At 41.6% G+C, this 24,230-nt stretch overlaps 1 protein-coding gene across 1 annotated transcript in view; it reads right to left on the reverse strand.

The window, feature by feature from the left end:
* Positions 1-24,230, reverse strand: part of grik4 (glutamate receptor, ionotropic, kainate 4) — a 311,608-nt gene that overhangs the window by 7,551 nt on the left and 279,827 nt on the right. Inside the window, 5 exon segments of the mRNA XM_020600102.1 lie at positions 262-435; positions 1,714-1,823; positions 9,118-9,231; positions 11,672-11,875; positions 22,876-22,983. Of these exon segments, the coding sequence (XP_020455758.1) occupies positions 262-435; positions 1,714-1,823; positions 9,118-9,231; positions 11,672-11,875; positions 22,876-22,983 (710 nt within the window).

Below are 24,230 nucleotides of genomic sequence, written 5' to 3' on the forward strand. Positions count from 1 at the left end.
TTCCCAATTTGGATGAAAGGAAGTGAAGCTTTAGCTGCAGACATACACAGACACTGAATAACGCATGCACAAATGCTTTCATTATCTCATCTTGAATCCTGATCTCCCAGAAATCTGAACTGAAGCTTCAAGATCACATCAAACATGAAATGCATTCTGTGATGAACAACTAGACATAAAATTAAAATAGAACACAAGTGAATGAGTACATATCTGTGCAGATTTCAAATGCATTCATATGTCTCTGGAGCCAATACTAACCACACTCCGCTGACGCAACGTGTGGACAGAGCTCTGGGGGCAATGGTGGATCCTTGCTGCATGAAACCTCCAACAGGGAACCAGAAGCTGTTGCCAAGTGAGTACTGATTGATCAGCAGATTGCAGCGGCCCTTTAGACAGGGGTGAGGGTTGTACCACTCATACGGTGTCAGTCTGGAGAGAATGAGTCAACAGGGTTACACAACCGAGAGACACAAAGGAGGAATAAAGCCGAGGACAGTGGAAATGGATTCTGACAAAAGCAAAACTCAAGAGTGAGAGAGTGGGACTGAGGCGAATGAAGAAAGAAAAGTGAGTAAAGGAGCAAAACAGCTCAAACAGTCAATGGCGCACAAAGTCACCTTGACTCTCTAGAGAGCAAAACAACCTGCTTTTCATTCCTCGTGTGCTGTCTATTTAGACAGTTGGGGTGAAAGCTTTGTAATTGGTATTTTCAATTGGTGCCGCATGAAGCTAAAGTTATGTGACAACTCTGTTGTGTGCTAGGTCGAGAAAAAAAAAAAGTGTTGTCTCTGTATTAAAACTAGGGTAACATTTCCATCTGCTCTGGCAAAATTGACAAAAAAGTTAGCAAGCAAAAAAGCAGATATGGAAATATGAACGACAGAATAACAACTTCACATTTTTTAGAATTGATACAATACTCATGCACATTGAAAGACCAATCAGTCATTGTTATCACTTCTCTTACTGCACATTCATGCTGGATGTGAAAAGCTTAATTCCAAAATCAAGTGCTTAGTTTCCAAAGTTTCAGCACTAAATCCCTTATTTATGTTTCCCCAGACAGAGTTTACTTGTGCTGTGGTGGAGGAAATGTTAACGCACATTTCATACTACAATGACAGTAACTGTGGCAGATAACCATTTGATTTGTCTCTGGAGCTTCAGCTCTCTAGCTGAACTTTGGAAGGTGTTTTAATGGGGGGGTGGGGGTGGGGGGCTCTTTGTAGCCAAATACTGGCAGGAGAAACAACTACAAGGACTGAGAGCATTGCCACAATTTTTTTTAGGACAGATCTGAATAAATTGTCACTAACTCAGCTTCTAGAGATGTTTATATGGCAATTACAGTACATCACCCTCAGAAGTCCTTGATTCCAGATGCTGTTAAATAAAGTATATCACATTTTTGCTAAGGTGCCTTTACAAGCCACTGTGTAATGTGTAGAGCAGCAGTTGTGCCAGTTCCCTGACTGTCCAGCAGGTGTCAGTGTGACGCTGGAGACCCACCGCTGGGAGGTAAACATCTCATTCACTGTGATGTGGAAGAACAGCTGGAGAGACTGAAGAAAACTGAGAGAACAGACACCTGTTTCCTCTTCTGTATACCCCAAAAAGCTCTTTTATATTTTTACTCTCTGTACTCTACCCCTTTGTTCACTTTTTGTTCTCTCTCTCTCATCTGTATTTTGCTGGTGAGCTCTTTACCTGGCCACCAGAAAGAGGACACAGCTAACAGCCAAGTAAGCCAGAAGCATGAAGAGCCAGACTCCAGGGGAGAAGGGATCCAGGAAGGAGAAGTAGCCTGGCTTACGTCCCTGAAAAACACACACACATACATAGTACAGAGTAACACCATTAAAGCCTGCTCATGTTCAAGTCACACAAGCCTACCCAACAACAGCTTTTACTGAATGTTGAGGCTAAATACTTAATTATAAAAGGAAAGACCAAGTAATTAGCTTGTGAAAAAACATTCAAGTTTTTATACATCGCCTCCACACAGTAAGTGCTGAGATTAATTAAAAACAAATGCTGCTAATTTTGGTCTGTGTTAACTGACATTTACTGCCACCTGTGTAATTTGGAAATGACAGAAAAGGTGACTGGGACTGTAAATAAAGGGATTTTGATGTGATAAGCATAGATTTTTCTGTCCTAAACTGATATCACTATAATTATATAAATCTCATTTGCATGTAAACATTCAGATCAACATTGTATGAAAGCACAAACTCAGTCTCCCATGAACTGTCAACAGACTCACACAGGGTGGTATATTGATACAACAGCACAGATAAGCAGTTTTATTTTGCAGATTCTGGCACAACAAAAAAAACAAACTGTTATTTCCTGTTAATTGGTATGTATTATGTTTTTACATAAAATTTGATACAGTATTTGGTCCTGTCATAAAAAAAACAATTAAAGGTCAAAATTATTAACAGAGATAAAAACAACAGCTGCCATTTGTATTCTCACCAAGGTTGCATGCAGTAGAGTGAGAAAGGTCAAATAAACAACTAAACCCTTATAGCAACATTAAAGAGAAATTCATTTTTGTGACCTATAGCTGACTTCCTGTATGACTGGGAGCACATAGTGTTTTAGCTGGGAGGAAAAAGAGGAAAGAGATTAATAGTTTTGGTTTGAACAGAAAGTCTAGCTGTGCTGAAGCAGCAACTTACTGTATCGGTTTGTACTGGTGCGAGGTGGTAGAGGAGATAATGCACCTAAAATAAGGTTGGCAGCTAGTAGACTGCTGGGAATACAGGGGCTAATTCCTAATGTTTCATTATCCACCACCAACAGCTATTGTCCTCTAAATGACACCAATTATTGGTGAACCACCGCCAAGTATCAGAGAAATGGTGTGTGCTTATTCATGCATGAGTGTTTGTGCATGCTCATATTTCCTATGTTCAGCATATAGCCAGGCTGACCAAACATCAGCGAGGGAATATTAACCATTTATACACAGGCCATCTGTTAATGGAGGTGGTTCTCAGGGTCAGCAGGACAGTTAAACAGTGGAGGTGATCAAACAAGCAACTGTGCAAGTGACGTTATGAGGCCGATGCAATCAATCATGTAGAAATTCCTCATCCTCTGTTTCTGCATCAACAGGCAGCAGCACCGTGGAGCCCACCTGAACAAGCCCAAATCGTTTTTATGCAAAAATAGGTGCTCCTAGGGGACGTCACATGTGCCAACACACCGTAAGAATATATTTCTGAGGCCCTCAGAAATGAAATTTGTAGCAAGAGGGTGAAATTATTTTGGTGGGTATTTGTTATGATAAATGACCCCCCTGTTTAGACCTGCGCAGAGATGAGAACACATTCATGTCTGCAATCATTTGCATATTAGCATGTCTTAGTAGGAGTGCTGCAAAGAGCCAGAGAGGAGAGTGCGATTCAGCATAATTTTTAGCAAGGCCAGCCTGCCAAGTCTCACTGTCTGTCAGTTCAAGCTATAGAGTGTGATGCTTGTGATGATGATAGCTGTCTGAAAATAGAACAGAGAAGCGTTGGAAAACACAGTGGCCATCTCAGATGTAGAGTACTGTGGTAAAGTGAGATGCCTCTAGTTGGCATTACTGGGGTAACAACAGCTGTTTGCCGGTCCAGTTTGGTGCATGCTGAACCATCTTTTTGTTAAGTGCTTGCCCCGCCAGTTAGCATCTTAACCTCCCACCCAGGTGCTATTAATACACTGAAGAGAGCTGCACAGATGCAGGACTCCCATGCTAATAGATGGTGGAGAAGCCTCTGTAGAGATTAAGAGAAAGCTACTAAGACATAGATCATAGGAAACAATAGGAGAAATCATCACTCTGGTGCTATAATGTGCGCTTTAACACTGAGGGACAAAGTTATGCTTTCAGGAGGTGGAGGAGAAATTATCTATGGTGAGGCTGCTGCAGATACACAGGGGTTCAGACATGCGACATGTGAACAGCATAAAAATCTGTGTGCACATTTCCAAATTGTGTCAGGATATTTTTTCTAGAAACATTTTTCATGCACACTTTAGATCTTGTAAACTGAGTCCTAGAATGAAGAGGTTTAATGGTCACCTTGCAAGAACAAAAACATGATCATGTTTACTGTGTTGTGCCATAACATAATAATTTTAAAGCCCCACTAGTCAATATTTTTACAGCATATTAAAAATGCATCAAATGATTATTTGTAAGGGTGAAAAGGGTTACTTGTAGAGATGAAACAACAGATAGCTAACACCTGACTCTGCAGGTCTCTGCTCTACAGAGCATTTTAGTGTTTTTCAGCTTATAAAGTGTTGTTGTAGTGAGTCCTAAAAGCATTTTTGCACTTCTGTATTTGTGTATGTGAGCTTCAAAAATCATAAAAGTGGTGCTGACTTGTGAAAATGATCTTGCTGAACACAAAGTATAACTGTTATAAACTGTTGTTTGTCACAGAGCTTATCTTCTGCAATAATCCAAAAGCCTGTGGAAAAATCCCACTGGCTTTTTGGTGAGGGAACCAGAGTGATGCTAACTTCTGGGTTGGCCCACAAAAATACGTCATCCCTACAGCAGATGGACCAAGTAAGTGACAGGCTGGTGAACATCAAGAAGCATTTAGCAAATGAAGAGCCATATACTGTATCATATTTTTCTTAGAAGATGTTGGAGAGAAACCCACGCCAAAAGGAGGAGGATTATTTGACTTACATTTGTTAAGGTGACACAAACATGGTTCCAAATGCATTATCATCTTGCTCCAAATCTGGATGTCTAGATATGTAAACAGGCCACTGTTCATTAACATGCTAGCCTTAACAGCTTTATAAAGGTGATAATGTGCCACTGTTGTGTTTACAGCTTGTCGTGCAGCCAAATAATCTGTTAATGCAGGTTTAAATTTGCTCTGCTGCAGCTTCCTGAGTCAACACTGCATAAAGTGCATAACTAAAGCTTGTTTTAACAGAGGTGGCCCATAGGTCAGGCTGACTGACGTCTGAGTCCTTTGATGTATGGACATTATGAAACAGTGCATCTGTCCTTCACTGCTCAACTCTGATTCATCTCTGCCATTGAGGGCTCAGTGTCACTGATGGTAGTTATAAATAACCTTTTCTGTTTAGCAATTCATAAATTATCAGTGCTAAACAGACTTGCAATAGCAATAAAAAAGTACCTCTCAGTCCATTCAAAAGCCCTGGGAATACAATATAAAGAGCAATATGCTTTAGGTGGTCTTCTCTCTCTTCGTTTTAGAAGGGATTTGTGTGTGCAAGGCAGACTGTCAGTAGCTGTGTGTTTGTGTGTCTCAGAGCTTGTCAGCTGCTGTCTACGCCGTCAGTCATCTGCAACAGGGCAGATACAGTACGTGCTTGGGTGACCCAGTGCACAGGAGGCACCAGTGCTGAACACAGAGGCAGCAGGTAGCTGAATTCACAGCCAACCTGGTAGTTACTGTTTAATGGGAGATATACTGGACATTTGGAAGGTAGAGATGAATCCAAAGCATAATGATCTAACAAACTAGTAGTACTGACAGGGATCGTTTCACTGGTGCGTAACCCTGTATTAAAAATGACCTTGCTGCTTCAAACAGATTTCAGAATAGAAAAAACACTAAATGCGGGTCCACATTAAAGCCACAGGTCGCTTTGTTTCTTCACACATAAACATTTGTTGTCGTGTTTAAATAATTTTTATTAGCAGCAAGGGACTCACTTTATAGAGGTTTATCATCACATTAAGATGATAAGTGGGCGCAAGGCGAATCAAAGGACAGAAGAAAATGTAGACACGGTGCAGATGGTGACAAGCAGTGTTTTTATGAGTACATCTCAACAAACAGCTCAGTGAGGAGCTGCTGCCTATAATGGCACAGTATGTGTAAGAGTTCCTTCACTTTACCTTTCACTGCCCTTGTTCTCTTGCCACCTGTCTCTCTCGGGGGGATTGCCTGCCAGGAGGGTGGCTGAAGGAGCTGCTGAGGTTATCCACTTTAGGATTTCACCCAGTCATCCCGCCTCTTGTTATTCATACCACACTGTTGCCCCCTAAGGCTGCCTGCCTGAACACCGGCTCACTGAAGGAGACTTCCCATTGTCAGTTCAACTCTCACTCTCTGCTGCTCGCTCATTTCTCCAGCTTCTCGCTACCACTTCTGCTTCTCTTTCTACCTATTTATTGCTCATTCTCTTTTATGTTGCCTTTCTTCTTCTCCCATCCTTGATATGAAGAGTAGTACTAGTTTATTATGGAATGTGAGAGGAAGAAAGACTTTCTGTCAGTTTTTTTTCTGGGCTCTTTGATACTCTGTGCATTTCTAATTGTGTCAGATCAGACGCTGTCTGCTGTTATGGCTGTTGAGATGGCTGCGGGGACAGTTTTCGGAGAGCGGTTTGATCTGGCGAAGGTCACAAGGTCATATTCGCAACAACATGCAGATGCCTCTTGAGCTCGCCGGGTTGTCTGGCTTTAGGTCTGTGTGTTTTGTACATACACGCAACTGTGAGTTACAGCGTGTGCCTTTGTACAGTATGTGTGTCTGCATGCCTGGGAAGCTGCGTGGGTGTGTGTGTCTATATGGCTGCATGCATTTATGACAATTTTCTAAACTGTGTGTGTGTGGCTGGAGAGTCAATAAAACTCCTTATGTCTGACCTCAAGGCAGCTGCTGAATCTGACACTGCTTCCACACACCCCTAATTAACTCCTATATCTAATTAAGCTGTTTGTCTTATACACACACACACACACACACACACAGCCCCCCAAAATGAAGGACATTTTTAAATGATGAACTCGCACTGAAAGTGTTTGGATCTTGGATTGCAGCATATGGTTTTCTGTTGTGCAGATGATGAATGTGGTGGGAGGCAAGGGTTTTATGCGAAGATGTTGACAGTAGCTTTAGGTTGTGTCTGGGTTTATAACTTTGATGCTAATTCAGGGCAGGAGTGACACATTCTGCTGGCTGCTGAGATGAACTTGTGCTTTTTATTTGTTTGTAAAAGCAAACCACATGCATGTCTCAAAAGACATTCACTATAGCATACACTATACTGCATGACATGTACAGGAGATACCTACAAATCCCCAACCAGCTACAAAATAGTCAGGCAAGACAGCTGGAACACCTAAGACAGGTAGAGTCAAGCTATAAATTGTGTGAGATTTGTTTCTATGTCTTTTATTTCAATGCAGTGTCCTGAAAATCACACAGCAGATCCCTCCAGAGATTCAGATCCCTCACCATTTTTGTGTAGTGTAAAGCACTGACACACTACTGACAGCTTGTAGACTGGAGGAGCCAGTGGTGGTTCAGTCTAGGTTTATTTCTTTTTGTTGTTTTGTACAGAAGATCAAATTACCCGGTCTGAATAGGGCTTAAGGGCAGTGATATATGGGAAGCAGCTTGATAATACAGAGGAGTAATTTTGCCAAAACAGGATTATGTCTTTTACTATATTGTTGGTATTGCTGTTGTTATTGGCTCAGAATGTGAATAACTGTCACAGCCTCAGTAAATAGAAATAATAACAATGTGTGTGTGTGTGTGTGTGTGTGTGTGTGTGTGTGTGAAAGAGGGAGAGACAGATAGATGTCTACATAGTGACAAAGAGGAGACATGGAGATTAAACAGCCAATAGTCTGAGGGTAATTAATACCCAGAGGGCACTTTTATTTTATTGCTGTTGCCATTCTTACTGATCAGATTGAAATTTTTATTTAGAGTTTGAAATAAGCAACAAACCCCCTTTGTAGAAACCACTGTGCCTCAGATCAATAGTCAGTGGATTAGAACTAAACAAGTGCAGTCACAGAATTTCAAATATTGAATTTCACAGCCATACTGAGGGACCACTCCAAGTCAGATCTGTGGAAAATGCCATGTGGCAAAGGTAGATTAAAGACAGCGTGAGGGACTGAGGGATGAAGAGAGAGAGGACACCTGTCCTCACTTCCCCTCTTATCGTGCATCTTTCTCTTTTCTCTCTCTTTCTCCTTTTATCAAAAGCCCCATACACCTTACCTCAATTAAAACTGCCTTTCTCATTTCCCTCTTATTGACACCCTTCCTAGGAATCTGGCATCAGCTGGGTCAAGTCTGTGCTTAGTCAACTCTGTGTGCCAGCTCCGAGGGACATCAGTTCCATGCCACCTCGTCATGCTGCCATCCAGCACATATCAGAGGTGATACGCTACCCAGCGGCACATTTGACAGGGCACATGCTGCAAGCATTGATTGATTCTCGCCATTGGGACTCAGGTGAGTCTTTCATTGCTACACCTATTAGCACTGTGCACAGACTACAGGAAGGTGAGAATGAGGGAGGTTCACAGGAAGGGAGAGGCAGAAGCAAGAGAGAATGTGAGTAAACACGCCTCTGGGATACTACACTAATGTTAGCTCACACATGTGCCAAACTGTCTCAGTGCAGACTGGGGCCAGTGCTATAATGGGCCCCCTTGTGTCACCATGAATTTTGGGGGAGGGTTGATGATTAATGGGCTGCCGACTCTTCAGACACTGGCTCACTTCCACCTGCGCTGCTGTTGTTTCACTGTTTCCTGCTTTGGCTTGCTCTCTGAGGAGCACGGAAAGTGTTGCTTATGTGAATAAGATGGACAAACCCAATCAGAGGGCAAACAGAAAACAACTGTGAAGCTGCTACAATCATCAGGACGTTCACACTATAAAAAATGCCATCTGATGCTGGCAGAATAGGTGGCCACAGCACCGGGAGGAGAAAATGGGTGACAAAACAGTGAAAAGAACTGGACCCTGTTGAGAAGTTGAGACTGCAGGGAGAAAGGGGGAAAATGTTGGCAAGATAACGAAGAATTGAGAAAGCAAGACTAAAGACTGGATGAGAGGCTGGCAGAGCCATGAAAACACACGGCTGACCAGGAAATTGAGTAGCTGGGAGATAAAGGAGGCGATAAAGTGCAAAGGAGGAGATTTTGTGGAAGGATTTAGACTAAGAGAGACAGACTCTAGAGACCTAAAGGGAGAGTGGTTCTTTTACAGCCATTAGACAAGACTGACCGCCTACTGCGATATGTCCACAGGCTGTATGAAAGCCACTTCGATCGGTAAGATGTGTGTGTGGGCAGTTACTCACCAGGTGGACGCGGTACATGATACTGATGCCAAGGGTCATGAAAGGCTTTGAGAAGTCAATGACCTTTTCCCGCTCTGCTGTTATGGTGAGGGCTGCGACTGCCAGGTCAGCTTTCTGAAACACAGGAGTATTGCTTCATGTAAACACACAGTCAGAGACATACATTGAAAGATGTACTGAACACAGCTGTGAGGACATAAGTGTATGACATAAGAGTATAATAATAATAATAATAATAGACGAGGATGAAATGACAGTTGGCTACTAGTTGATAATTCTCTAATAATGCCTTTGCTTCTGTGTCCACCAATAGCGCTATATGTGTTGAGGATAACCCATGCAGTGGCACTGTGTGTGTGCGTTTGTGTGTGCTGGGCACAAGAGAGCTCAGGGTAACCACTGTCGCCAGCCAAGGGAGCACTGTCAAGACAAATCACTTGACCAAGCAGTGGCTGGTAAACCACATATCGAGGGAAACACATATATACACACGCATAGGAAATGGTCAATGTACACCGAATACTGGATGGCTCTCTACTAATAATACAGGCCAGCAAAGTGCAACTGCAGGGGATTTTTCATCTCCCTGTGGAGAGAGGAGTGAAAGCAGCAAGGCGTTGCTCTTTGTCTGTAGCAGGAGAACTAAGAGGATTGAGGAGATGGAAAAGAATGGGAGGAGGAGAGCGAGGAGAGGGAAGCTCCGATGCAGTGCTACAGATGCCACTCAAAATCCAAAACACATTATTTGTATGTCAAGAGAAGAGAGACAAAAAGAGGTGTCTGATATACATCAATTTGGACATGATGTGAAAATGAAACTGCTTTTCTCAGAATTATTCTAACCTTTAGAACTGGTCCAAAGTGCTACCAGTAGACATTTAGAGCTTCACCTACTGTAAAAGCCTCAGTCCTGCTCTGTCTGTGCTTTAATTAGTGTATCACACCTAAAATTTCCACCTCTTTAAACCCTGCCACAGCATAAACTGCACACTGAGGCCTAATGTCTCCTGCTGCCCTATCCTCGGCCCACAGGCTTTGACCCTCCATCATCAGCCGTCCCCAGCCTCCACCTCATCTTTTTTTGCTGCGTCGTTTGAAAGTCTAATGGCCTGCTCCTAGTGCTGGAAGTAAGCTGTGCACAGGGAATGACTGTCCAGGCAATTTCAGCAAAAACACTTGCTGAAAAATGAACACACAGTTGTAACAGCCTATGAAATAGTTTTATGTTAATAGATTATTAATATTGATTACTGGATTACTCTGCCTGCCCGCTGTTCTGCCTTCTAGTATAACTGGAAAAAAACACTGTGTAATGCCGACTATTCAATATTGCATCATACCTGTTTTCATTTTGTCTTCAATCATATCATGCTAACCCAGTATAAACAAAGCAAAACAAAATAAAACTTGTGAATGGAAGGCATGAATTAAACATTACCCTCTAGGATCTAGCATTTGAATTCAAGAGTAGATGCTGTATCCTCAAAGTGCAGCGCTGTGGATTAAGCACCAGGGCATACAGTGCTGTACATAGACTTTGGTCTGATTCCTCCTGGCCTTACTCATTGTTAGCTCAGGCTGTCTGACACATGTCAACTTAATTACCCTCATACAGTGAAATATTGCTCAGGCTGAAAGGTGCTGGCAGGGACACAGGTATCTGTTGTCTGGGATAACCTCAGGCTGTTCTCCTTTGCTGCTACCGAGTGTATATTTCATACCCTTTCATCTTCTCCATTAAACTTGTAACCACCACATCTTTTCACTCTGCATTCTGTCCCATTCCCTTCTAAGCTTTTGGCCAAACAAGCTCAAGGCTTTCTGTTCACTGCGGAACATCCCTCCACATGTCCCCCATCCCATGACAAATCCCTCTCAAGCACATCTAGACTTTTTGTGACCCCTACCCCACCTTGACACTCTACAGCTCAAGTTGCTATCAGAGACAAATGTCGATGTTGACCACATCCTTTTACAGGGTCAGCTTTCTACAGGCAACTTATAGGGGTATGACAGCAGACAATAACAAGAGCAGGCACTGCCTGTATTACATACTTAATGGCTTTGCCCTTCATTAGCCCACAGAATTAAGACAGATCACCTCTTAAGCTCGACTCAATCACTCCCGACTTCATTCCCTTTTTCCTCATCCTCACGCAGGCATCCTGCTCACTTTTTTTTTTATCTTCTTTTCCTCCCTCCCTCTCTTCTCCCCTCAGCTCTCATACAGTTACACATAGCATAGCTGGAAGAGTGTGAGACCTCACTCAGAGATTTAACAGCAACAACACAGACCAGTTCAGGAGGAAAGTCTGTTAAGGTCAGTTCAGAGGGCTTCAGGAAAGGAGCTGGCAGGGAATAAGCCACCAACAAGCCATGACTTCTTTGGAAAATACAATGCTTAGGCTGAAAAGGCCAAGTCATGAATGAAAACAAGAGTGTATGACTTGACGGAAAGCTGCTAACTGTGAACTACAGTGTATGAGAGCTGCGAGCTGTACGTGTGTGCCTCTACACTACAGTTTGTCCATGTGTATATAGAGTATTTACACACCCTTGATATGAGCTCTCCGACCATGCCAGTCCATGTTCCGTTGGCTCCAGGAACCCCGTATAGTCCGTCCCCCACCAGCCGAATGCGATACTTGAACTTGAGAATATCTGCCAGCTCCTTCAGCATGTCCACACAGAAGCCTTCGTAGCGGTCATTTCCCTCCAGTTCTTGGTGGTTCTGCCGCAGCATCACATATGGATTCTCCTGAAAAACACACATGGTTTCCATTGCTGACAGTTCATCTCCACCTGATTATTTTTAAACAGTAGTTTGACAAAGCAGGAATAGTCCAGAGGTACTGACATATTGTACAGTGCAGGACATTCACACTGGATCGATAATATACTTTTAAAAGAGCACTATAGTAATTTTCAGTTGACCCTAATTCAGTGCTTGCCACAGAGAGTTCTGTTCAGTCTGTGAAAATAGAAAAGCCTTCTGTGAAGGTGGAGGGAGCTTTCAAAGTCTGAAAATTAGCTCTGATGGTGGCATCCCAATTATTTTAGCCTGGGCTTTGAGACTACAGAGTTTTAGCAGAAAGCTTAAAGTTTTAGAAGGATTTATTAGCAAAATTGTCTATACTATACATAATTATGTTTTCATTAATATCTCACACACTGCACCTTTAAGCTACAAAGCTGGAGTGTAGAGTTTGAAAAATATGGACATTTATCAGAGTCTGTTGTTTTGATTTTTAAAAATATGTCTCTTGAAAACCTCCTCAACATTAAATGTAATACTAATCTGTTGGTGTGTCCCTTTAAATATTTAATGATTGCTTTAGTGAACCTAACTAAAGTTTTCACAGGAAGAATGGCAGAAGCATTCCACATGTTGTTTGGAGGTCACAGTTCACATCAGGTTAACTGCTTTCAATAAAAACCGATTTTTGTGGATTTGAAGCAAAGCCAGGCACTAAAATCTAAAATCTGTTCTATCTCACAAAAAAGGAAAAGAAGCAGAAGCAACACACACTCACACAACCAAACACACATCTATTTACAACCTGTCTTTTAGAGAACCAACACTCAGTTTGGCTGTCTGTTTATTTATGTCTTGTTTTGTCATTTAGTTGATGTTGCAGGAGGATTTAAAGAGCCCTGCAGTGATGTATTTTGGAACCTTCCTTATTGTGCAATTTTTCAAATAATGCACGTGTCAGACTGGTGTGCTCAGGCTCCACTACATCATCAAAAAGACAACGTTATGTAGCACTTTGCTGTTGCACTATCCCTGCACTCAGCTTGTGAATCTAGATAAAACCAACTTAGTTTGGCAACATGACATCAGATAACAATGATTAACTAGTGAAAGTGTTTTCTTTTGCTGACACGCTCCATTTTTTAAAAATAAACAACAGGAAAATGGAGTTCTCTTCCTCTTTATTGCTGCAGATAAAAGTTTTGTTGCAGATAAGTGTTTTTTTAACGACACCGGTTTTTGTACTTTTGTCACCAACTTGTGTTAACATAAATGCTTACAACAGGGTGTGTGTAATTCACTGCAGAGTCTTGTGCAAGAGCCATTCTGTTACAGCTTTTAGGTGGGTAAAGACTGAGCAGTAATTTTGTGCTGCTGTATTCTGAGAACCAGAACAGATGTGAAATTGCTTTGTCATCCTCACAGCTGAACATATCTGAGGTAGCTGGTTGACTAGGGATCGATCTGTCTCACAGTGAAAGACACAAATAGTAGCTGCACTGAAACATTTGAAAACTCGGTGATCGTCAGGTTACCGTGACTTGTCTCGCCGGCATAGCAACCCTTTGGTTCCACCTGTAGCTACGTAGCGTGGGGGCTCAGATTACTCTAACACGGGATTGAACGGCTTTGCCTCTTTCTTGCTGCATCACTGGGCAGTGGAACCAACAGTTTCCTGCTCTGCTGTGATAAGAAAAAGAATAAAGTGACAACTGATCGACTTTGTCTGTGTAACTCCTCACTCAGAATCTGCATAGGGATTCAATTTATTTAACCAGGTTTGTAGTTAAACAGACATTAAACAGACATGCTGTACAGTGACAAAAGACCCCTGTGCATTACAAAAGCAAAAACAGAGGTGTGAACTGCATGAGTATGTAAAAGCATAAGGATAGTGATTGTGTAATCTCTTTACTGATCTGTTCAAGCTTGGTATAGCTTAGTTGTCAATGAAGGAGGATGCCACATAAAACAAATCCACAATTTACTTTTTTCAGCATGTCCACATTTTTTTGATCGGCACCACCAGACATCATTGCTGCGTCTAAAATGACTATAGGTACTGCGTTGTGGTTGTGGCCTCTGCCAATCAGTCAAATTCATGGGGAATGGGACAGACATGAGGTCACTGACCTTGACCTTTGATCACCAAAACCTAATCAGCTCATGTTTGAATCCAAGTGGGCATTTGTGCCAAATATGAAGAAATTCCCTCCAGGAATTCCTGAGATATCACATTGAAGAGAATATGGATGGACAACCAGAAAACATGGGTTAGGTGTTAGGCCGTAAAAATGTTCCAGTACACTTGCCATCCTGTTTAGGGCTGTCGACATAACTAGCTTGCTAGTGTGACATATGTTGTTATTAATGTTGGCGGAGTTCTTGTAATTTCGCCTGCCAACGTAGGAGCGCTATTTCAGGAGCTGCTCCTACGGGTCTTATTGAGAAGGAAGGGACAAATGACCACATCGGTTGTATAGGTTAAAACACTCGTTGATGTACTGTAAAGATATTTTGTTTGGGTGTTTGTTGAAACAAGTCATCTTTCCTGGAACCTATAATGCTCCAGCTCTTTGAGGAAATAATTAAGCTTTAAAAACAAACAAACAAACAAATAAACAAAAAACCTAATATTCATGATCAGGTGTTAAAAATGCCACCTTCAGGAGGAACAATCAGGCTTGGCATTGAGAGCCACAGATAAGCTGGGGAAATCAGTAGAAAACTGAAACACTAAAACATTTTTGGTTTAGCTTTTCATGGCATTTAAAACTATATTGTCAGCTTTGACATTTTAAAAGTAGAAAAGAAAACAAATTGTATGTATCTTGGCTCACAGTCACTCAGGTTTTCAGCTAGTTAGCGGCCATACTGTAGTACTTTATAAAAGAAAATCTGTCCATCTGCTCATTAACTCTTTAAAAAAGGCGCATATGTCATTTCACTGGGCTAATGTAACATCTATGCATGTTCATGTTTGAGTTTGCATGAGGCACAATATAAATGCTAATTTCACAGTTCGCAGGCTGCTGCTGAGGTTCTTCAAGCACCGAGTCAGACATTCTCACTCTCCTTCCAATTTCCAGAACATTATTACAGAGGTTGGCTTCATAGCTATTTTGTACACAGTGCAAGCCAGACTGGGGGGGGGGGATGGTATAATGCATGAACGTATCATAGTCTTTAAGATTTATGATGGCTGATGGACAGAGACTTCTTCACCCCAAACTGAGCAACATTTGCAAACATTAGCTGGTTTTAGCTTTACAAAGATTTGCTGCTTTTTCTACTACAACACAAGCAAAAGCATTACTCACTTTCCACTTCTTGTTGATTTACACTATGTGAGTGAAGAATGGCAAAAGCATTTTATATTTATAACAAATGGCCTCGATCATTAGGACGCACAATCTCCTGAAATAAGGCTAGAAAATACTTTGTTATTATTTTGTCAGTCCTCCGTCCTCCTCCGTCCTTCTGTGTTGACCTGGTTAAGTACAAACTAATTAAATCAGACCTGGCAAACATCAATCACAGCAGTAGACCCCTATCAGCAATCAATAACACAGGGACTGTCTGACTCTCATCAAGCCAAGATGTCTTTATTTCTTTTACTCTATCATGTTCCCCTAGTTTAGCTCCACCTGTTCTTTAAAAAGGTCCAGTAAAAACCACTTATTAACCTGTGCTGGGATGCAGAACTGGAAATGCAACTAATATTAAAAGTTAATTTACCTGCTGCAGTTTATACTCATCCTAAAAGTTCCAGAAACAGACAAAAAGTCTGTAAAAGAATCTGTTCCGCTAGGAGCCTCTGTGAAGCTCAGAACAAAATCATGTAAAAGTAAGTATATAAAGGTATGAGAAGTCTGTACAGGGTTATGAAAGTGCTGTCTGCTGTGAAGGCCAAATCACAAGGAAATTCCATCTACCTTCTTTTGCACATGACAGCAAAACAGCAATAAAGCTATGAATCTGAAGCTATAAAGAAATGCAGACTTCTAAAGCAGCCTCTTATTCCCAGGCCATGAGCAGTCTGGTTGTGGACTGATAACTTTGGAGGAAGACACACGCTGTTACATATGCATAAGTACACACACACACCTACACAGAGCGCTAGGTGCACTGGTGTACGTTGTTCATATTCAACTTCACGCACGACAGTGGCGCTTCCCCTTTTAAAACCTCAGGGTGTTCAAGATGTCTTCACACAACCCTCCTCAATTTCCTCAACTATTTTCTTATCCTTCAAAGTTGCTCTCCAGAGCCTGGCAAACCGACAGCTGAAATACCGTTCTCTCACAGGGCTCTGAAGTCCTGTTTGTAAAGAAGCCACAGCAGCTCTGACAACATTCCTAAAATTCTTGGTCAGAAAAATGGCCAGGTCGTGGTATTTTTATAAAAGACAATTTCAACAAATTGTTCTGTGCTTGACAGTGAATGAATGGCAGAAAGGCTCAAACCAAAGAGAGAACAAGTGCACACAAATTTTGAAAAAATAGGGACAGATGTGTGTCTGAATGTGCAAACTTATATGCACATGCCTCTGTGCCCCTAATCAGCTCATGTTTGAATCCAAGTGGGCATTTGTGCCAAATATGAAGAAATTCCCCCAAGGCTTACCAGATATCACGTTCATGAGAATGGGACAGAAACAAAACCTGAAAAAATAATGCCTCCCGCCATGGCAGTAATGCGTAGGCATAAAAATAGCTGAAAAGATAGGTTAGCTTGTAGGTTCTTTCTTGACCTCATGACCTGTTGTATCCTGTGGCCTTCCTTAGTGGATGGAGTTTCTCTAAAAATCTCCTTCTGTACTGTACTGGTGTGGTGTTTGTATTTGTTAGGTTCACGCCATCTTTATCAGCAATGACATGCGGCTCAACAGCTGGTTCGACCCTTCATGGAGAAAAAGGATGCTGCTGACACTGAAGAGTAACAAGTACAAGTCCAACATGGTCCACATGCTGCTGGGAATATCCCTCATTCCTGACATATTGTGTTCACAAGAATGTCTGGATGGACAACCAGAAAACATGGGTTAGGTGTTAGGCCGTAAAAATGTTCCAGTACACTTGCCATCCTGTTTAGGGCTGTCGACATAACTAGCTTGCTAGTGTGACATATGTTGTTATTAATGTTGGCGGAGTTCTTGTAATTTCGCCTGCCAACGTAGGAGCGCTATTTCAGGAGCTGCTCCTACGGGTCTTATTGAGAAGGAAGGGACAAATGACCACATCGGTTGTATAGGTTAAAACACTCGTTGATGTACTGTAAAGATATTTTGTTTGGGTGTTTGTTGAAACAAGTCATCTTTCCTGGAACCTATAATGCTCCAGCTCTTTGAGGAAATAATTAAGCTTTAAAAACAAACAAACAAACAAATAAACAAAAAACCTAATATTCATGATCAGGTGTTAAAAATGCCACCTTCAGGAGGAACAATCAGGCTTGGCATTGAGAGCCACAGATAAGCTGGGGAAATCAGTAGAAAACTGAAACACTAAAACATTTTTGGTTTAGCTTTTCATGGCATTTAAAACTATATTGTCAGCTTTGACATTTTAAAAGTAGAAAAGAAAACAAATTGTATGTATCTTGGCTCACAGTCACTCAGGTTTTCAGCTAGTTAGCGGCCATATTGTAGTACTTTATAAAAGAAAATCTGTCCATCTGCTCATTAACTCTTTAAAAAAGGCGCATATGTCATTTCACTGGGCTAATGTAACATCTATGCATGTTCATGTTTGAGTTTGCATGAGGCACAATATAAATGCTAATTTCACAGTTCGCAGGCTGCTGCTGAGGTTCTTCAAGCACCAAGTCAGACATTCTCACTCTCCTTCCAATTTCCAGAACATTATTACAGAGGTTGGCTTCATAGCTATTTTGTACACAGTGCAAGCCAGACTGGGGGGGGGGGATGGTATAATGCATGAACGTATCATAGTCTTTAAGATTTATGATGGCTGATGGACAGAGACTTCTTCACCCCAAACTGAGCAACATTTGCAAACATTAGCTGGTTTTAGCTTTACAAAGATTTGCTGCTTTTTCTACTACAACACAAGCAAAAGCATTACTCACTTTCCACTTCTTGTTGATTTACACTATGTGAGTGAAGAATGGCAAAAGCATTTTATATTTATAACAAATGGCCTCGATCATTAGGACGCACAATCTCCTGAAATAAGGCTAGAAAATACTTTGTTATTATTTTGTCAGTCCTCCGTCCTCCTCCGTCCTTCTGTGTTGACCTGGTTAAGTACAAACTAATTAAATCAGACCTGGCAAACATCAATCACAGCAGTAGACCCCTATCAGCAATCAATAACACAGGGACTGTCTGACTCTCATCAAGCCAAGATGTCTTTATTTCTTTTACTCTATCATGTTCCCCTAGTTTAGCTCCACCTGTTCTTTAAAAAGGTCCAGTAAAAACCACTTATTAACCTGTGCTGGGATGCAGAACTGGAAATGCAACTAATATTAAAAGTTAATTTACCTGCTGCAGTTTATACTCATCCTAAAAGTTCCAGAAACAGACAAAAAGTCTGTAAAAGAATCTGTTCCGCTAGGAGCCTCTGTGAAGCTCAGAACAAAATCATGTAAAAGTAAGTATATAAAGGTATGAGAAGTCTGTACAGGGTTATGAAAGTGCTGTCTGCTGTGAAGGCCAAATCACAAGGAAATTCCATCTACCTTCTTTTGCACATGACAGCAAAACAGCAATAAAGCTATGAATCTGAAGCTATAAAGAAATGCAGACTTCTAAAGCAGCCTCTTATTCCCAGGCCATGAGCAGTCTGGTTGTGGACTGATAACTTTGGAGGAAGACACACGCTGTTACATATGCATAAGTACACACACACACCTACACAGAGCGCTAGGTGCACTGGTGTACGTTGTTCATATTCAACTTCACGCACGACAGTGGCGCTTCCCCTTTTAAAACCTCAGGGTGTTCAAGATGTCTTCACACAACCCTCCTCAATTTCCTCAACTATTTTCTTATCCTTCAAAGTTGCTCTCCAGAGCCTGGCAAACCGACAGCTGAAATACCGTTCTCTCACAGGGCTCTGAAGTCCTGTTTGTAAAGAAGCCACAGCAGCTCTGACAACATTCCTAAAATTCTTGGTCAGAAAAATGGCCAGGTCGTGGTATTTTTATAAAAGACAATTTCAACAAATTGTTCTGTGCTTGACAGTGAATGAATGGCAGAAAGGCTCAAACCAAAGAGAGAACAAGTGCACACAAATTTTGAAAAAATAGGGACAGATGTGTGTCTGAATGTGCAAACTTATATGCACATGCCTCTGTGCCTCTGGGCCCATGCACCAGCAAATTTACCTCTGTGTCTGCTTTGATTAGTCAACACTACATGCAATGTTGAATTCTTCCCAGTATGCATAAGTGGATATGAGAGCATGCAATGACACAAGAGCGGTCTGCTAGAAAAATGAGAGAATGACCAGAGTGCAGCTGTTGACAAAGGCAGAAAATGGCTCTTGCAGTAGGGACATAGAGGAGGACTCAGACACTAATAAGAAAAGCAGGTCTTGAGCTGGGATTGAAATGCTAAGATGGTATGATTTCTTAAGTTGGCAAACTCCTGACAGGCAAAGCTCTGCTCTATTTCATTTCTTTCAGAAGCAGGAATTCTTGAAGTCTGTGACCACCGACTATGAGCACAATTCAAGACCCAGTGTATTAGCAAACGACGCTTTTTAATGATTTGCGAGTGGCACAATAACACCATGTATGTAGTTAGTGAAAAAAGAAGAAAGTGTTTTCTCTCTAAGCTGTGGTAGCTTCATAAGGAATAAATGGCATTTTCAAACATTAATGCTGATTTCAAAATTATTCACCTATGTGAGGAGACTGTCCTCAGACCCTGCAGGTCATCTGTACAAGCAGACTATTACAAGTGTAGCTGTGTTTTATTGTTAACAGACATCTAGCAGTCATGTGAGACAGCATCGATTCTTTCAGTAAATGCCCCCACACAATGCTTATGCTCTAATGACAAATCACTCTATAGTCAGGTGACATTACAAAGCAACAAAGTCCATGTAAAGAGGAGGTTTAACTCTGTTGGTTTCCCTTTTCAAACTGAGCCAACATTGTTTTTTATAACCATAATCATGTGCTTATTATTGTAGTCATGATGACATAGGTCTTTTATCCTTAACAAAATATTGCATGTACTTACTGTATATAAACCCAAGAGTAATGGGACGGGGGCAGAAACTGGTTTGGTTAAGGCATAAACAATCGCTCATTTAGGCTGGAGGACATGTTGGTGCCCTGGGCTGTGTATATGTGTGTGTGTGTGTGCATGGAGTGTGGCTCTGTGTGTGCATCTACGCGAATGTGGGCTGTGCAATTTTTAGAGCAAGTGGTGTTGGTTGGTGGTGGTCGGCAGTTGCAATCACAATGCAAATCACCTGAGCTCAAAAGAACTGAAAATAAAAATAGATCAGTTTCGACTGCTTGGCAAGTTACTGAATGTCACCACGCACAATTTAGAAGAACACAACCAAAGAAACTTTAGTTTGAGGAAGCAAATAATGGGCCATTTCCATTACAGCAGTGTGGCTACGGAGGGTTAGAGACCTTAACAGTGCCTGTAATGACCTCAACCGATGACTACAGACACATGGCGGTGGCCCTGCAGGAAGTGATACTCAATTCTGTGACTGCTTTTTTTTTTAGCTGCTTGTGAAAATGAAGTGAGAAACTGATCTATAGGCGTAGTGAAACTGCTCTGTAAAGGGCAGGTGACCATGTCAAGAGTACAGACATACAAAAGCACTTGGAAGAGAGCATCCATAAATACTGTTAAGTGCCAAACGCAAACAGTTTTCTAAGTCTTCCAGGCTGTTGTTACAGGTAAAGAAGGCTTTCCATTGTGACTTGTGTGCCGCCCACAAGCGAGATAACGGCGACACAGCAATCACACTGTGATGAATGAGCTGTGATAGGCACTGAAAATTGCTCCTTGGTGACTTACGAAGTTCAGTCCAGAGACTCTGTATCTCAAAAGTGAAATCAAAGCTCTGTTCTCCAGCCAATTCTTTCTTTCGCACCTTCTTTTTGTTGTGAAAACACTGTCTCATTTGTACACCCCCTCAATCCGAGCACACATCTCCCTCCGTCCCTCTGCGCCCTTCCCATCCTGTGTGAAATGAACTGTTCCATCTGAATCCTAATCAGTCTCAGTGAGACCAGTGAGTTTGTTCAGTGGCAAGATATGGCAATATGTCCTTCGCTCATTCCCATGGCTCGCAGTTGATAAGCCAGCCACTTGCAATAATACACTGGGCCAATTGCCTCTGCTTACAAGCTACTTAGTGTCTTATCGTCTGACTCATCAGCGAGGAGGAGGAGCTGGGCGAGTGTGTGTGTGTGTGAGAGACTGTATTTGTGTGTGTACTGAGTAATAAACAAAGGCATGACTGAAAGCATGAATGGTTTAACACAGCTCCTACATAAATCCATCTATCAGCTCTGATGTTTTACAGCAGCACATCAACATACAGAAACTGTAAAACAGAAATGAGCTTATTAACAGTAGTGCATTGTTCTCACAAGGCCCAGAAACACATCTGTTCTACTGATTCAAACTAGTAGGTGATTAATTGATGAGTGATTGATCAGTAATAAGGACATGCATGCTGGGTCAACCATGATATAGCACGACGTGACTGGTTTTGCAAGTGATATAAGGGAGTGCAATATACACTCACCAGCCGCTTTATTAGGTACACCAGTACAATTGGTGTCTCCATATTTTTGTCCTCCCCAGCTACATATATAAGAGGGTCAGAATATTAGGAACACCTCTAAATATAATGTAGTCCGATACAAAACCACCTTTAACTATGACCTCAATAATAAACATATATTTGAATTTATACATTTAGGACAATTTCACCAAAAATGGAAAGATTCTGAGCGTCATAAACACAGATGTTAAGGCGGAAGTGTTGCACTGAATTGTATACAATTGTGCAGGTGTACCTAGTAAAATGGCTGGCGAGTGTACATTTCTGCTTTAAGGTGTGGCCGGACAAAAGTTTGTTTCAAGTATCCTGAACCTCTGCAGCTTCTTTTCAATCATTAAAGAACGAGACAGGGTATGTTTAAGCTGCATTGTGTGTTTAGTCTCTATTGTTTTTTCTAAGCTCACTCATTATGAATTTTGCCTGGCAATTTGTGAAATAACAACAATCAGAGTGGGAGAAGTAATTTTGAGTTTATGTACCGTTTCCTTTGTTGTATTATGTAAAAAATAAAGATACTTAATTTATCTGGGTTCTGCTGCAAAAATAGACCACATCAGTTATTCTATTAGCTTTTACGGATTTGTAGATTATTGTATTACCATGACAGGCAATTAAGGAAATTGCTTAAAAACTGGATCCCTAGTAACAGGTAGCAAAATAAAAACAAGCGCTCACAGGATCTATATACAGTGAGGAACAGAAGTATTTGAACACCCTACTTATGTATATACTTATGTTCAGCTGTGCAAGACAAATAAATTCTTTAAAAATCATACAATGTGATTTCCTGATTTTTTTTTTTATTCTGTCTCTCAGAGTGGGAATGCACCTACAATGTGAATTTCAAACCCCTCCATGATTTCTAAGTGGGAGAACTTGCAAAATCGCAGGGTGTTCAAATACTTCTGTTCCTCACTGTATACAGCAGAGGTTGAGGATGGTTGACATGGTGAATTATTAGCTCCTGCTGCTGCACTGTGATGTAGACTCATCTGAAGTACTCAGGGCAAAACAATCGCGCAGCATCAGTTGCTCTGATCCCGAGAGGACTGAGTTTGGATCTGAAAATACAAAATGAGTTTTTGATATGGTAATTGACTGTCAAGCACAGACTGTCAGCCACATGTAGCTCGGCCTAGGAGTAGAGCTAATAAAATGACATGGGCTCCTGTTGATGTGTGCGTATCAGTGTGCCTACAGTACTACACTTACCAATATTGTCGTGATGGTGAGAGTGGTATTGAAGAGGGTGTCCGTCACATTGATTGATGGAAGCTTTCTCTCCATGGACAGTCCATCCTCAGAGTGCCACAGGCCAATCTGCAAACACACACACACACACACATATATATACAAACACATCAGTCACTACATCCATCAGCTAGAAAAAACAACAGAAACCTTTTGTGCCTTGTTTTTCTCTAAAGGAGACTCATTACGACCTTCAGAGAAGATGGTGTAAGACAGAGAGAAACAGAGGACAAATCAGCACAATGAGAGACAAGGTTACAGCAGAAGTTAGCAAGGCTGCAGGAGGGAACAAAGATAACATGTGTGGCTCCTTGAGGAGCGAACACAAGGCATGTGTTCAATCAGGGGCAACAGAATGCATTCATTAGACCAATTACCGGCAAATCCTGTGGCGCAAAGCCACATTCTCATTCTCATTACAGCTCAAGTGGGTATTCACACCTCCACCTCACATGGTGTCTTGCCTCCCATCCCATTTCAGTCCGTCTCTGACATCTCCTGTTTCATTCATTTATTTGCTTGAAAGCTTGTCAATCTTCAGCTCCACAATGGCAGCCTCTGTAAACATGAACATTTTATAAATCTACTTTGCCTCTTGCTATTTTCAGGTATATTCACATTTTTGTACCATAATGGCATTCACAGAAAAAATCTTTTATGTGTTTTTTCTGATAGCTGTGAAAACTACAACCCTGCTGTCTTTCCAGGTACTAGATACAGTGGAAAATGTGGTTCAGTGAGGCAAAGAGTGCTTTTCTTAGTTATGACTTGTCTACAAATTTACTCCCTGCCTGTGCTTAGCATCCAATGCAGCTGAGGAAGTTCAACCTGGTCTTCTACACTGCCACCGTCGGGTCATCCTGACCTGCTCCATCACCATCTGGTACACTGCCTCCACCACCAAGAAACAGAGAAAGACCAGAGCTGACTGCGGTGTATCATTCATATGGCCGAGAGGGCGATCAACTGGAAGCTGTCATCGCTTCAGGACACTGGAGCATGCAGGGAAATATTATGTACAACCCCTCCCATCCCAGACAGAAACCTTTCGAAAAGCTCCCCTCTGACAAGAGACTGTGCTCCATCAGGATCAAAAACCTCACTCCACAAGAACAGTTTCTATCCTGCTGTTGGCCTCATTGACAAGGACCAGGTCTCCCACTGACACACTGTCACATTAATGCTGCACAGTGCACATTCATTCCTCTTTTAATTTATAGTCTCAATTTGCATACATCAATTTATGAAAATCTTCATAATCTCTACATGTATGATTTCTTGAGCACTTATGTCTTTTCTTTATATATTTTCTGTGA

This window comes from Monopterus albus, unplaced genomic scaffold, assembly GCF_001952655.1.
Source record: "Monopterus albus unplaced genomic scaffold, M_albus_1.0 scaffold45.1, whole genome shotgun sequence".
NCBI classification, from domain to species: domain Eukaryota; kingdom Metazoa; phylum Chordata; class Actinopteri; order Synbranchiformes; family Synbranchidae; genus Monopterus; species Monopterus albus.